Below are 15,554 nucleotides of genomic sequence, written 5' to 3' on the forward strand. Positions count from 1 at the left end.
GTGAATCCCAGAACTGCTTAGTTTTATAGAAAAAATGAAAATGGCCAGAAACAAACCCATGCATGATGAGACTCCCTATATACTAAATTCTTCGGATGCTCAAACTACCGTCACAGTTTGCATATTTGGTTATGCACGGACAGGTAGGGAAACAACGAAAAGAAAGTAAAGGCACGCCCTAAGCACCTAAGCAGTATGCCCCATTTTATAAAAATAACAGTTGTCAATCTAGCTGCATAAATTCGGGTGCTTGCCCCTGTAGTATCCTGCCAGGACACAGTCTAGTTGTTCCTAAGTGTAACCCTACACTGAACACCCACCCACCACAGACGTCATTGGGTCAGGTGACTCTGTTAATAAAAGAGGCAGAGCGCACGTGCTCGAGGCCAGAATAACTATCCACTAACTGGTGTCCAGTGTCGCAGTTATTTACATCATGCGGGCCTAGGGCCCCAACTTTACAGCCCCGACGCACAGCGGACGCGCTGCTGGCGCGACGAAGGCATGCCTAAGGAAAGCCTGTCTGCGCCCGTCCGCGCCTGGAGCGGGCCCAGGGCCACGAACCCTGGCTCAGTCACATCAGTAAAGCCTGACACGATGATAACTTACTCCAGTACCCAGCTAAAAAATATTCGCCTTGCTACCAATAGACACACTTGTCCTCGCCCCCACACAAGCTCATTAGCCCCTAATTCAACTTTCAGCTGCTCCAATTGCTCCTTCAAGCTGAATACCTACAACCAATCAGGAGCCTCTCTGACGCAACCGCTGTATATACATCAGGATCGCGTGCCCCTTAGTGCTCATAAATTCCCGCTCACTCCCCAAACATAAATATGAAATAGCGGACTTCCTAACAGACCAAAATCTAGACATTTTGTTTATAACAGAAACCCAGGGAGACCCTTCAACTGGCCCGGACTTTTGCACCGCACCCCGTAAGGATACTGCATATTTAGACATGACAGAACCTTAAAAAAAGGAGGCGGACTAGCAATCATGCACCAAGACAAATATTTGGTGACAATTCCACCACGACTTGAGAAGCGGTGACCTTTACCATCAAGCTCCATCATTCACAAACCTTTAAAGGAGCCCTCCTCCTCGAGTGGAATTCCTCTCTGCTTTGGGTAGCTTTTTGGAACCGTTAGCAGGAAAAGCGGATTTCACCATCTTGGGTGATTTCAACTTCCACCTGGAAACCATTGACGACAATGACACCTCCACCCTCCTTGCAGAACTAGAGGCTGTGGATCGCTGCCAGTTGGTGACCAGCCCCACTCACACAGCTGGTCCTATGCTCAACGGGCTCTTCACCAGCGACAGGCAAATATCATTAATAAAAACCATACCCCTGGCTTGAACTGACCATTGGGCAGGCATCTTCAATATTCAGACAAATAAAACTTCCCCTCTGCATACTATCCCCACTCCACCGACACAGTTCAAAGCTTGGAGCTGCCTGGATCAGCAGCCCCTCAAAACACATCTGTCATCCACTAATTACGACCCTTCACCAGACCCTATACTTGCCTCTTCCAAATTCTCTGAATGGCTTAATAATGCCTTCAACGTCGTAGTACCACTGAAAAACTTTTAAAAAAACAGAGCCGCTTCATCGGTCCCCTCGTTCTCCGATTCCCTCAGACTTGAAAAACAACGTTGCAGGAACCTTGAGATTCACTGGTGCAGAGATTACAATATCACTGATAAAACTCGTTATAAGGAAGCCATCTCCAAGTATAAGCATCTCATTATTTCGGAGAGAAATACTACCTCAGTCAGATAGAATCGGCCCAAGACTCGACTAAACAGCTTTTTCAGGTAGTCACTAAACTATCAGGGTCCGTGACAAACCCTCCACCATCCCCCACCCAAGATCTGTGCAATGCCCTGGCCAGCGCCTTCCTAGACAAAGTCAGCAATATATATGTCAGCTTCGCAGCTCAACATTAAACTGAATATTCGACGGCCACTCCTGACAACGACGAAAACACCCCTTCTTTCTCGAATTTTAGCCAAGTTTCAACAGAACAAGGACCTCATCTTAACCATCAAGTAAGTTCCCCCACCGACCCTTGCCCAGCCACTGTCGCAAAACTGAATGCTGATTTAGTAGCCCCAAACCTAACAGACATGAGCAACGCCATGTTTAACACCGGCACCTACCCTACCACATGGAAAAAGGCTATAATCAAGCCACTGCTGAAGAAGCAGCACCTTGATACGCTAGATACAAAAAATTACAGACCTATCACAAGCCTTCCTTTTCCATCAAAAGTGTTTGAGAAATTAATGAATTCACAATTAGCCCAATACATTGACGACAATAACCTCCTGGATGAGACACAATTCGGCTTCAGGAAAGGCCATGGCACAGAAAAATGCCCTCATCAAAGCAGCAGACACAATTAGAACAATCTTAGACCAAGGTGGGCTGCTGTGTTAGTGCTGCTAGACTTATCAGCAGCCTTTGACACGGTCGATCACGCTACACTGATCGATCGTGTCTCAAACATGGGCATCAAACTGAAGGCCAAAGAACTACTGGCCTCGTTTCTTTCCAATCGCACAAAATTAATGAGTCTCGGCGACTACAAGTTCTCACAATTCACCCGCCCGTGCGGTGTGCCACAAGGTTCATTCTTGATTCCATCACTGTTTAACATCTAGGTGTCGGACCTGGCCAAGGTCATCAAAGCCCATGGGATGGGACTTACATCCTACGCCGATGACACACAATTGGTGCTTGCAATCCATAATGATGGAGGAGCAACGAGGCCAGCTTCCAAGATGGAATGCTCACTATCAGCACTTGGATGGCCTACAACTGCTTAAAGTTAAATTCCGATAAAACAGAGGTATTGATTTTTGGAAAGCTATATCCGGTCTGGTCCTCTACTTGGGGGCCCAGAAATCTGGGTCCACCGCTTCCCGCAGTATCGAAAGTGAGAAATCTATGGGTCATATTAGACGACAAACTGGCTTACACATCACGTGCCAATACTATTGTCTCGTCATCTTTTTACACTCTCAGAATGATTAAAAAATTCCTACCCTTTCTTTCATCAAGTGCCAGAAAAACCCTTGTTAGCACCCTAGTAATGTCAAAAGTCGGCTACTGTAATGGCCTTCTCGTCAACGCTCAGAAAAACGTCACCAACAAACTGCAGATGGTGCAGAACGTGGCCGCTAGAATGATAACAGGTACCCCCAAGTATCAATCAATGTCAACGGTAGATCGAAAACTTCACTAGCTACCTATAATAAGCTGCATCAAATGTAAAGCTCTTTGCATTGCCTTCAAGGCCATCCACAAAACCGGACCTGACTTCTTGAAGAAGGCGTTCTGTGTTTACACTCCCAACAGAACCTTGCGTTCTTCAACGGCCAACCTTTTAATGGACCCTCGCACAAAAAAAGTTTCCTGGGGTAACAGAAAATTTACTATCGCTACTGCTAAATTATGGAACACCCTCCCTCGGCATATTAAATCTTGCCCAAACCTACCTGCCTTCAGGAAACTGATAAAAACCTGGCTTTTGAATCAATAACCCCTTCAATGCTGGGCTAATTCCCCCGCGGTGTGAGAACCCAGGAAAGAGGGTGAGAGGAAAGGGGGCGCAAGACAGAACATTACAGAGGGCAGAGTGAGACACCAGGACAGAGGGCAGGGGGAACCCCAGGGCAGAGGGCAGAGTGAGACTCCGGGACAGAGGGCAGGGGGAAACCCCAGGGCAGAGGGCAGAGTGAGACTCCGGGACAGAGGGCAGAGTGATACCCAAGGACAGAGGGCAGAGTGAGACCCCGGGACAGAGGGCAGAGTGAGACCCCAGGAAAGAGGGTGAGAGGAAAGGGGACGCAAGACAGAACATTACAGAGGGCAGAGTGAGACACCAGGACAGAGGGCAGGGGGAAACCCCAGGGCAGAGGGCAGAGTGAGACTCCGGGACAGAGGGCAGAGTGATACCCAAGGACAGAGGGCAGAGTGAGACCCCGGGACAGAGGGCAGAGTGAGACCCCAGGAAAGAGGGTGAGAGGAAAGGGGGCGCAGGACAGAACATTACAGAGGGCAGAGTGAGACACCAGGATAGAGGGCAGGGGGAAACCCCAGGGCAGAGGGCAGAGTGAGACTCCGGGACAGAGGGCAGAGTGATACCCAAGGACAGAGGGCAGAGTGAGACCCCAGGAAAGAGGGTGAGAGGAAAGGGGGCGCAAGACAGAACATTACAGAGGGCAGAGTGAGACACCAGGACAGAGGGCAGGGGGAAACCCCAGGGCAGAGGGCAGAGTGAGACTCCGGGACAGAGGGCAGAGTGATACCCAAGGACAGAGGGCAGAGTGAGACCCCGGGACAGAGGGCAGAGTGAGACCCCAGGAAAGAGGGTGAGAAGAAAGGGGGCGCAGGACAGAACATTACAGAGGGCAGAGTGAGACACCAGGACAGAGGGCAGGGGGAAACCCCAGGGCAGAGGGCAGAGTGAGACTCCGGGACAGAGGGCAGAGTGATACCCAAGGACAGAGGACAGAGTGAGACCCCGGGACAGAGGGCAGAGTGAGACCCCAGGAAAGAGGGTGAGAGGAAAGGGGGCGCAAGACAGAACATTACAGAGGGCAGAGTGAGACACCAGGACAGAGGGCAGGGGGAAACCCCAGGGCAGAGGGCAGAGTGAGACTCCGGGACAGAGGGCAGAGTGATACCCAAGGACAGAGGGCAGAGTGAGACCCCGGGACAGAGGGCAGAGTGAGACCCCAGGAAAGAGGGTGAGAGGAAAGGGGGCGCAGGACAGAACATTACCGAGGGCAGATTGAGACACCAGGACAGAGGGCAGAGGGAAACCCCAGGGCAGAGGGCAGAGTGCCCTCTCTCCCGGAGTCTCAGAGTGATACCCAAGGACAGAGGGCAGAGTGAGACCCCGGGACAGAGGGCAGAGTGAGACCCCAGGAAAGAGGGTGAGAGGAAAGGGGGCGCAGGACAGAACATTACCGAGGGCAGAGTGAGACACCAGGACAGAGGGCAGGGGGAAACCCCAGGGCAGAGGGCAGAGTGAGACTCCGGGACAGAGGGCAGAGTGATACCCAAGGACAGAGGGCAGAGTGAGACCCCGGGACAGAGGGCAGAGTGAGACCCCAGGAAAGAGGGTGAGAGGAAAGGGGGCGCAAAACAGAACATTACAGAGGGCAGAGTGAGACACCAGGACAGAGGGCAGGGGGAAACCCCAGGGCAGAGGGCAGAGTGAGACTCCGGGACAGAGGGCAGAGTGATACCCAAGGACAGAGGGCAGAGTGAGACCCCGGGACAGAGGGCAGAGTGAGACCCCAGGAAAGAGGGTGAGAGGAAAGGGGGCGCAGGACAGAACATTACCGAGGGCAGATTGAGACACCAGGACAGAGGGCAGAGGGAAACCCCAGGGCAGAGGGCAGAGTGCCCTCTCTCCCGGAGTCTCAGAGTGATACCCAAGGACAGAGGGCAGAGTGAGACCCCAGGACAGAGGGCAGAGTGAGACCCCAGGAAAGAGGGTGAGAGGAAAGGGGGCGCAGGACAGAACATTACCGAGGGCAGAGTGAGTCACCAGGACAGAGGGCAGAGGGAAACCCCAGAGCAGAGGGCAGAGTGAGACATCCAGGACAGAGGGCAGAGTGAGACTCCGAGACAGAGGGCAGAGTGAGACCCCGGGACAGAGGGCAGAGTGAGACCCCGGGACAGAGGGCAGAGTGAGACTCCGAGACAGAGGGCAGAGTCAGACCTCAGGACAGAGGGCAGAGTGAGACCAGAGGGCAGAGTCAGACCTCAGGAGAGAAGGCAGAGTGATACCCCAGGAGAGAGGGCAGAGTGAGACCCCAGGACAGAAGGCAGCGTGATACCCCAGGAGAGAAGGCAGAGTGAGACCCCAGGAGAGAGGGCAGAGTGAGACCCCAGGACAGAAGGCAGAGTGATACCCCAGGAGAGAAGGCAGAGTGAGACCCCAGGAGAGAAGGCAGAGTGAGACCGCTGGACAAATGGCAGATTGAGACCCCAGGACAGAGGGCAGAGTGAGACCGAAGGGATGAGTACGACCCCCAAGACAGAGAACAGAGTAAGACCGCAGGAAAGAGGGCAGAGTGATACCCCAGGAGAGAGGGCAGAGTGAGACCCCAGGACAGAGGGCAGAGTGAGACCCCAGGAGAGAGGGCAGAGTGAGACCGCAGGTCAGAGAGCAGAGTGAGACCCCAGGAGAGAGGGCAGAGTGAGACCGCAGGTCAGAGGGCAGAGTGAGACCCTAGGAGAGAGGGCAGAGTGAGACCGCAGGACAGAGGACAAAAGTGAAGGGTGGGACTCGTGACAGAAGGTGAAGACCATAATGAGGCCCAAGGACAGAGGGAAGAGTGAGGCCTCACGGCAGCTGGAAAGAGGAAGTGTCTAGCTCCAGGGTATAACAAGAGTGGATAGAAGGCACTAGGACAGAGGGAGAGAGGGAAGAGTGAAACACAGGGACAGAGAGGCACGTAAGAGAGTGGACAGAGCATTGGAAGGAAGAGTAAGGCCTTAGGACAGGACACAAGTGGACAGAAGCGACCAGGTCTCAAAATGAGAGGGAAGAGTGAGGCACCAGCCGGGCCACGAGAGAAGATGAGTGGAAGGAGTGAGACCCGGTCACATGGGGGAGAGAGGGTCTCTAGATAGGCCATATGTGGGAAGGGGACTAGGACACAGAGCACAAGGACCCTTAGGAGAAGACCTGAGATGGGGCCCCTGTACATGTGTCAGAGGGGGCGCTTGGTCAGAGGGTGCCAATGAGTAAGAGAAATCGCCTATGCTATTGAATACTTTCATTAATGTTTGAGTGTTTGTTCTTCGCAGAGTGACCGAGAGAAGTCAGAGGGCCTTCCGGTCTCTCCGTTCATGGACAGAGACAAGGTCACCAAGCCCACAGCCCAGATTGGATTCATCCGGTTCTTCCTCATCCCGATGTTCGAGACCGTGACACAGGTGAGCTAGCCCCAGCTAGGTGCGTCTGTACTGAAGGTGATCTAGGCTTGTGCTACGAATGGCGTAGTGTCAGTAGTGTGCTACTCCCATACGATTGATGCAAAGGTGAGTTAGTCTCTGGCTAGTGGTAAATTCAGCCGTGGAGAGCTACACTCCTGCCAGCGGTATCTTTATTGAAGTTCAGCTAGGTCGCCGCTCGAGGTATCTTTACCAAAGGTAAATTAGGTTCCTGTTACTTCTTCTTTCACCGGGACAAAGATAGGCCCTTTCGAGTACCACCTTCATCACTTAACAGTTAGGCCCACTCTATGCTAGTGAGCAGCGTCTCTCCTAGTGATGTCTTTAAAAAAGGTAAGTTACGCCGTCCTAGTAGCCTCTTTACCAAAGGCAACCTACCCTCGAGCTGCCACTGGGTTTATCTTTAGTGCGCCTTGAGAAACGTGGCCAGAGTTGAGATGCAAAGAGAGGTCTTGAAAAGACTATGCAGTTACACAGTTCTTTATTGAAACAGCAGTACATTAAGCTTTCATCACAAATATCCCCCAGATTGCAAACCACTGCCACGTTTAAAACTCCTGGTTGACGCTCCACTCTAGATCTTGTGTTACAAAGTTCTGGAAATCCACGGTCCTTTCTTCTAACCTCCTTCTTCTAACCTCCTTGGCATGGTTCCCCGAGATTACGTGAACCACACAAACATCATCTCTTCTTTAATGCACAGACCCCCTGTTCATTCCTTCACTCGACTCACAATCGTTAAAGGATCTGCTGGAAGTTCCAGGTAATTGAAAATAATATTATTCTCCTGAGTGTTTTCCCTCGTTTCCACCCCCAAAAGTCCCTTCCTGCTCCCCAACCGGTCTGGATGGTGTCAGTCAATGAAAAATTCCAAAACCGGTTCTGATACTTGATGCTCCCACATGTGGAAGCTGGCAGCATAGTGCTCGACTTCCTTTCACTTTCAGTGCTGAAGCGGTAGCAGGTAATACGCATGCTCAACTGTTTAAGAGTTGGAGAGCCACCCCACCAGTGCATACCGCAGTACCAGAGTTACCTATCCCAGGGAAGTCGGGTACATAGGTCCGAAGTGGCGTCGGAAACGGCTGTTGATCTCCATGGAGGACTTCAAAGAAGAGCCACTGCTGAGAAGAAGAAAAGTGTCTGTCGGAATCCAAAAGTGGATTCTTGTTGAAGAGTACCTGAAAGCAGAGGGGACAGAGTTTTGGTCCCTCAGGAGTGACCAGGAGCTCGGTATACGAATGCCCACCGATGTCACGTGCTTCAGGTGCATTGAGGGGGTTCTTGATTCTGCAGCCACGGGGATCAGGAGACATCAAGGACAACCAGGAGCTGGTGTGAGCTGTCCCACGAAGGATGTTGAGTGCTGAGGGTTCAGTGTCCGGCTGGAGCACCAACAAGTCTTGGCAGCAGCAACCCACGAAGGAAGTCTAGGAAGGTTACCGTTTGGACCAGCAAGGTCCAGGAGACTCACCAAACACAGGGGAGTTAAGGCAAGCCTTGAGCAACCAGGGGAGCCCAAGAAAAGCAAAGATGACCCTCATGAGGACCCACAGACTGGAGGCACAGAAGTCGCCAATTGACGTCGAGCAGTTTCACAAAGCAGCAGCCCACAGAGCACTCTGTGTGAGGAGGCCAAAGTTCTTTGGTGGACATGGTGCCAGAGGTTGTGGCTACTCGGAGCCCAGTATATTTGTTTTGGAAATGCTAGCAAGCATATGCACTTGCAAACGTACGCAGTGCTCAGGAGTATGGGTACTGCAGTCCCCACAAGGGATTCTGACCTCTAACTTGGTGAGAGGGCATCTCGGATCTCAAGGGACTTGGAACCCCACCTTCTGTGTTTCTGGAGCCTTCGGAGTCCATTAGGAACTCAGGAGTAGCAGACCCGTCAATCATGATGTAGTGCCTCCAGTTGCAGGGTAGTGACTCCTTCACTCCAAGGGAGATACTTCAGTTGTCCTTGATGCTCCATAGGTCCTGCATGGAGCATGTATGGTTCACAGGCACAGACAATGCTTTGGATGGAGTGGGAGACAAAGTCGGGTACAAACAAAGTTCAGCGAAGTCTAGAGTGTCCAGACGGTCAAAGGTCAGTGGTTTCTTGATCAGAATCTTGTCCACGTCGAATCTAGGGTCCCACAGCCAAGTAAGCCCTTTTGTACCCACGGGAGAGGGTTGGACAGATTGAGGCTCCCCTCCGAGGGAGGGTCTGGACAGTGGGGAGGTTACTCCAATGTCCTTTTCCAGTTTCACGCCAGAGCAGGAGCCAAGAGCTCCCAGAACTAGTTTGAACTGAACTATGTACAGGGACACCAAATGTGCCCCTCATGCAGACTTTGTCGCTGGCAAGCACGCCCACCCAAGCCTAATACACTAAATCCTGTCTGGGAGGTGGTCACACCTCCCTGTGACAGGTTGCCTATTGTTCTGCCGTCCCCTGCTCGAGCATGGCTCAGCAGCAAGAGGGCAGAAAGGTGTCTCTGGTCGGCAGCAACCATTTTCGGCTTCCCAAGACAAGAAGGCTTGTACTGGTAACACCAGGGACCCAACAAATCTCGCTTCTGATGGGTGGTATCATACCTCCCACACCGGGTTCTGCTGTGAGGGTATGTTTCCAACTTGTTTGACACCAAACGCAATAGGATTTGTTTCAGCCTTTTTAGAGTTGGTCATCACGCGGTCGCATAATGCAACTCTATATGTCATAAATGGCTACAGCACTAACAACCCGAGAGAATGGACTCCGTAGGCTGCAGGGGTGTCCTGCTCATGCAGTGACACCCTCTCACTTTGAACCCAGCACCCTGCCTTCAGGATTGTTAAGGCCATCTACAGGGGTGACTTATAGTTTTTAAGTGGAGTGACCTTTAGATATAGAAAACCTATATCTTAAGTGGTGCATGCACCATCTTACACAAGCTGCAGAGGCAGGCACGTAGTTCCATTTTGCATGGCCTCTCATGGGTGGCATAATGCATGCTTCAGCCCATGGGAGGCCTCTGGGGTACCTATGCCCTGGGTACATGGGTACCATATACTAGGGACTGACAAGGGTACCCCAGTATCCAATCTGGAATGTACCTCAGTACATAACAGTACAGTTTAGGGAGAAAGCAGATAGACTGGGGACGTGATTAGCAGGAACCCAGTTAGACACGTCAAAAACAGTATAACATGAAGCAAAAGTGGAGGTAACCATAAGATGCAGATCTTATTTTTCTACAGCCATGATAAGACCAGAGGGCATATTTACAAGCCCCTATCGCCGCAGGAACGTCACTTTTTACGACACTCTTGTGGCTCTAGGGGCTTTGCCTTATTGACAAGGTGGCGTTATGCTTAACGTGGCTTATCGCCACCTTGTAAATAAGGCCCCCTTTCACACTATAATTAGCATGAAAGGACTGGGCAATGGGTGTTGCGGTGGGTGTTCCACCCGAACACCTGAACGGATTTTGACGATGTCCCATATTTACAAGGGCAGCATAAATAGGAGACAGCTCTTGTCTTAACATGGCGAAACGAGGAGAAATGCTTTATTACTCCTCGTTTTTGCTCTTTCTATGTGCGCTGCGTCATGCAGCTCACATAGAAACAGCAAATCGCAATGAATGATTGTTTATGTCCTGGAAGGGGTCTCTTAAAAATGACGGTTAGCACCTTCTATGTGCGCTGCACAATGCAGCCCACCTGGGAGTTGTAAATCGCCACTCTGGAGGGTTTATGTGCAGGAAGGGACGCCTTCCTGCACATAATCAATCATTCCCTCAACACAGGTCTCCTTGCACTATGGTGCAAGGGTGCCTGCGTTGGAGGTAGGCAGCTTAATTTAGCCCCAGCGCAGGGAGAAATGCAGGGTTGCAGCATATTTTTGTAAATACGGTGCATCCCAGCATTTCTGTAGTGATGGAGCGCGGCATTAGCTAATTTGGAGCCAACTCCGCACCACCTTTTTATTGTAAATATGCCCCAAGTTTTTGCAGGTCTTAATTTTGCTGCGGTGTCCTATTTATGCCACCCTTGTACAAAGGGGGCAGCGTGAACAATCAAAGGGTGCTGCGGTAGCACCCCCACCACAGTACCCACTGCCCGACCCTTTCACTCTAAATATAGTGTGAAAGGGTGCCTTGTTTACCAGGCGGCCTTAAGCCACGTTAATTGGCTTAAAGCTGCCTTGTAAATAAGTTGAAGCACCTATCGCCACAGAAATGTCGCAAACAGTGATGTTCCTGTGGCGATAGGGGCTTGTGAAGATGCCCCCATGAGTTCCACACCCCCATACCAGTAACACCCTCCTTGCTCCAAGGACAGACTGGCCCCAACTCACACTAAAAGCAACATTAGTATGTCCACAGCACAGTTGTATTGAATAGAACCCTGCCTGAGGCCCCTCTTACCTGACATCAAGGGAAAGACGCTCAACCTATCAATTTTTGTATTTGTTTCATGAACAGCTTTTCCCCCAAATTGAGGAGGTGATGCTGCCGCCTCTGCGGGAGTCCCTGGACCGCTACGAGCAGCAGAAACAGATGGAGGATGCGAGGAAGGAAGTGAGTAGTGGAGCGAGTACTGACTGTGCATACACCCTCTGCTTACCTCTGCTGTACCTCTCTCTGTCCCATCTGTACCCATGATATAAGTGTGTACTGCCGGTGTACCTCTCCCTAGTAGCGACTGGCATGGCTCGCGGGTGGGGGGGGGGGGGGGGTGATGGATGCGGGTCGGAGGGGTTTGCACAGGTTAGAGAGTGGTCCATAATAAACAAAAAACTACCTTTCCTCCGGCCCTGTCCTGCATCTTCACTGCCCCTGCTCTACTGCCTTCAACAGGAACAGGAAGCAGGCAGCCTCACTCCGCTAGGCCAATCACAACTCTCCAGTGAAGCGTTGGGATTGGTCGGGATGCCGCCCAGCCAGGGGCTGTAGGGGATGGCATGTTTTCCATCTAGGCTGCAATGCAGTGTGCATGGAGAAGGGTAGAGTGCACATGACGGGTTTGGGCGTCCCGAAAGGGCCGACTGAACAGTCTTTGCAGACTCGGGAGTGGGCAAACCACTCCTGCCAGCTCCGCCCACCCACCCGCAATGCGCAAAGAAACCTAGAATAGTAACAACCAAAACTTATTACCATGTTATTCTTGCGCTGCGAGAAAGCAGTGGGGTGACGCTCCTCCACCCTAGTGGAGGAGCCGCCCCTGCTGAACCCTGTCCCTCCTGTACCTATGCGGTACAAGTCTGCCTCCAGTTGTACCTCTTCCTGTACCCATGTGGTATGTGTGTGCTGCAGGTGTACCTCTCTCCTGCCCTCTCAGCCCCTCCTATGCCCCTACATTATATTGTCCTCTTCCAGTAAATGCACACAGCACTCAGCCTCCTGACTTGGGCTGTCCTCCCCTTCCTATTGGGGGACCAGTGTTGCCGTCTCACACCTGGCATCCTTCTTGTGCTGCCCCTTCACGCCCTCTGTTCATCTGCTCTTCTATCTATAGTCGTGATTAGAGCTCTCACACCGCCTGTGAGCCCAGGGCTGTCTCAATCTTCTGTCTTTTCTAGACCTTTGTTCCCCTTGTGTTCTTCACTCTATAGTCGTGATTTGTGCTGTCTCATCTCCTGTTAGCCCAGTGCTGTGTTCTCCTTGGGCCCGATTCACAGAACTAACTTAAGACAAAATCCTAAACTTAATACCATTTTGGTATTCAGAGAAGGCACTTACTCATTTCGGTATTCACAGAAGTTAAGAGTTCTAACTTTACTACTCCTAAACTGAGAAAAATCCTAATTTTAAGACTTTCGGTATTCACAGAAGGGATTTAGGAGTCCTAAAGTTTGGACTCCTAACTGCTGTGAATACCGAAATGAGTAAGTGCCTTCTGTGAATACCAAAATGGTAGTAAGTTGAGGATTATGTCTTAAGTTAGTTCTGTGAATCGGGCCCTCCGTGCTCATCTTCTGTTGTCCTCTTCAGTCCTTGGTCCTCTAGTGTCCTGCCCTCTGAGGTCATCATTGTCTCTCTCACACCTTCTCCGAGCCCAGTGTTGTCTCTCCAGCCCTTTGTCTTATGTTCTCTGCTCAAAGGTGAACCTTTTATTATTCACCTCGCTTTCTGTCATGGTCACTTTGTCCTTTTTCTCTTCCAGATGAAGGAAGTAAACCTTGGGGCTTCAGTTCCTGGAACCTTAGAGGACTAAAGCAGGTAAACAAGAACCAAGGGCTTCATTTGAATCCTAGGGTGGAGACTGTGGGAGGGCAGCTGGAGTCCACCTTGCAGATCTGAGGTGGCATTGAATTCAAGAGTGGAGGATGTAGGTGGGTAGGAAGGCCTTTGTATTCAAAAGTGTGGACTGCGGCAGGGCAGAAGATGCCTGTACGTCTGAGGCCTTTGTATTCGAGGGGGCAGACTGCGACAGGGCAGAAGATGTTTGTACCTCTGAGGCCTTTGTATACGAGGGGGCAGACTGTGGCAGGGCAGAAGATGCTTGCACCTCTGAAGCCTTTGTATTCGAGGGGGCAGACTGCGGCAGGGCAGAAGATGCTTGCACCTCTGAAGCCTTTGTATTCGAGGGGGCAGACTGCGGCAGGGCAGAATATGTTTGCACCTCTGTGGCCTTTGTATTCAAGGGCACAGACTGCGGCAGGGCAGAAGATGCTTGCACCTCTGAAGCCTTTGTATTCGAGGGGGCAGACTGCGGCAGGGCAGAAGATACTTGCACCTCTAAAGCCTTTGTATTCGAGGGCGCAGACTGCGGCAGGGCAGAAGATGTTTGCACCTCTGAAGCCTTTGTATTCAAAAGTGTGGACTGCGGCAGGGCAGAAGATGCTTGCACCTCTGAAGCCTTTGTATTCGAGGGGGCAGACTGCGGCAGGGCAGAAGATGTTTGCACCTCTGAGGCCATTGTATTCGAGGGAGCAGACTGTGGCAGGGCAGAAAATGCTTGCACGTCTGAGACCATTGTATTCAAGGGGTAAAATGCAGCAGGGCGTAAGATGCCTGTACGTCTGAGGTCTTTGTATTCGAGGGCACAGACTGCGGCAGGGCAGATGATGCTTGCACCTCTGAAACATTTGTATTCGAGGGCACAGACTGCGGCAGGGCAGAAGATGTTTGCACCTCTGAAACATTTGTATTCGAGGGGGCAGACTGCGGCAGGGCAGAAGATGTTTTCACCTCTGAGGCCTTTGTATTCGAGGGAGCAGACTGTGGCAGGGCAGATGATGCTTGCACGTCTGAGACCATTGTATTCAAAGGGTAAAATGCAGCAGGGCGTAAGATGCCTGTACGTCTGAGGCCTTTGTATTCGAGGGCGCAGACTGTGGCAGAGAAGAAGATGCTTGCACGTCTGAGGCCTTTGTATTCGAGAGCATAGACTGCAGCACAGCAGAAGATGCTTGCACGTCTGAGGCCTTTGTATTCGAGGGAGCAGACTGCGGCAGGGCATAAGATGCTTGCAAGTCTGAGGCCTTTGTATTTGAGGGGGCAGACTGCAGCAGGGTAGAAGATGCTTGCACTTCTGTGGTCTTTGTAGTCGAGGGGTAAAATGCAGCAGGGCAGAAGTCGCTTGCACGTCTTTGGCCTTTGTATTCGAGAGCGCAAACTGCAGCAAGGCAGAAGATGCTTGCACATCTGAGGCCTTTGTATTCGAGAGCGTAGACGGCAGCACAGCAGAAGAAGCTTGCACGTCTGAGACTTTTGTATTCGAGGGGTCAAATGCAGCAGGGCAGAAGTCGCTTGCACGTCTTTGGCCTTTGTATTCGAGAGCACAAACTGTAGCAGGGCAAAAGCAGGTTGCACGTCTTTGGCCTTTGTATTCGAGAGTGCAGACTGCAGCAGGGCAGAAGACGCTTGTGCTTCTGAGGCCTTTGTATTCGAGGGCGCAGACAGCAGCAGAGCAGAAGCTTGCACGTCTGAGACCTTTGTATTCGAGGGGGCAGACTGCAGCACAGGAGAAGATGCTTGCACGTCTTAAGCCTTTGTATTCGAGGGCGCGGACTGCGGCAGGGCAGAAGAAGCTTGCACGTCTTTGGCCTTTGTATTCGAGGGGGCAGACTGCAGCACAGGAGAAGATGCTTGCACGTCTTAAGCCTTTGTATTCGAGGGCGCGGACTGCGGCACGACAGAAAATGCTTGCACGTCTGAGGCCTTTGTATTCAAGAGCGCAGACTGCAGCACGACAGAAAATGCTTGCACGTCTGAGGCCTTTGTATTCGAGGGGGCAGACTGCAGCACAGGAGAAGATGCTTGCACGTCTGAAGCCTTTGTATTTAAGGGCGCGGACTGCGGCAGGGCAGAAGAAGCTTGCACGTCTTTGGCCTATGTATTCAAGAGCGCAGACTGCAGCACGATAGAAAATGCTTGCACGTCTGAGGCCTTTGTATTCGAGGGGGCAGACTGCAGCACGGCAGAAGATGCTTGCACGTCTGAAGCCTTTGTATTCGAGGGGGCAGACTGTGGCAAGGCAGAAGATGGTTATTTTCTTATCCAGTATTGGGGTATCTTTCATAGATTCACATGCTTGAATCAGAATAGCAAGCAGTACCCTGAAGATCGTACTGTCGGTAGTGGATGGA

The 15,554-nt window shown here is 51.6% G+C and overlaps 1 protein-coding gene across 1 annotated transcript in view; it reads left to right on the top strand.

Moving 5' to 3' along the window:
• Nucleotides 1-15,554, top strand: part of PDE9A (phosphodiesterase 9A) — a 142,357-nt gene that overhangs the window by 106,063 nt on the left and 20,740 nt on the right. Inside the window, exons 11-13 of the mRNA XM_086936317.1 lie at nt 6,842-6,970; nt 11,446-11,541; nt 13,127-13,182. Of these exons, the coding sequence (XP_086792443.1) occupies nt 6,842-6,970; nt 11,446-11,541; nt 13,127-13,177 (276 nt within the window). The 3' untranslated portion in view covers nt 13,178-13,182. The remainder of the gene's footprint in view (nt 1-6,841; nt 6,971-11,445; nt 11,542-13,126; nt 13,183-15,554) is intronic.

This window comes from Lissotriton vulgaris, chromosome 8 (assembly GCF_964263255.1).
Source record: "Lissotriton vulgaris chromosome 8, aLisVul1.2, whole genome shotgun sequence".
NCBI lineage: Eukaryota > Metazoa > Chordata > Amphibia > Caudata > Salamandridae > Lissotriton > Lissotriton vulgaris.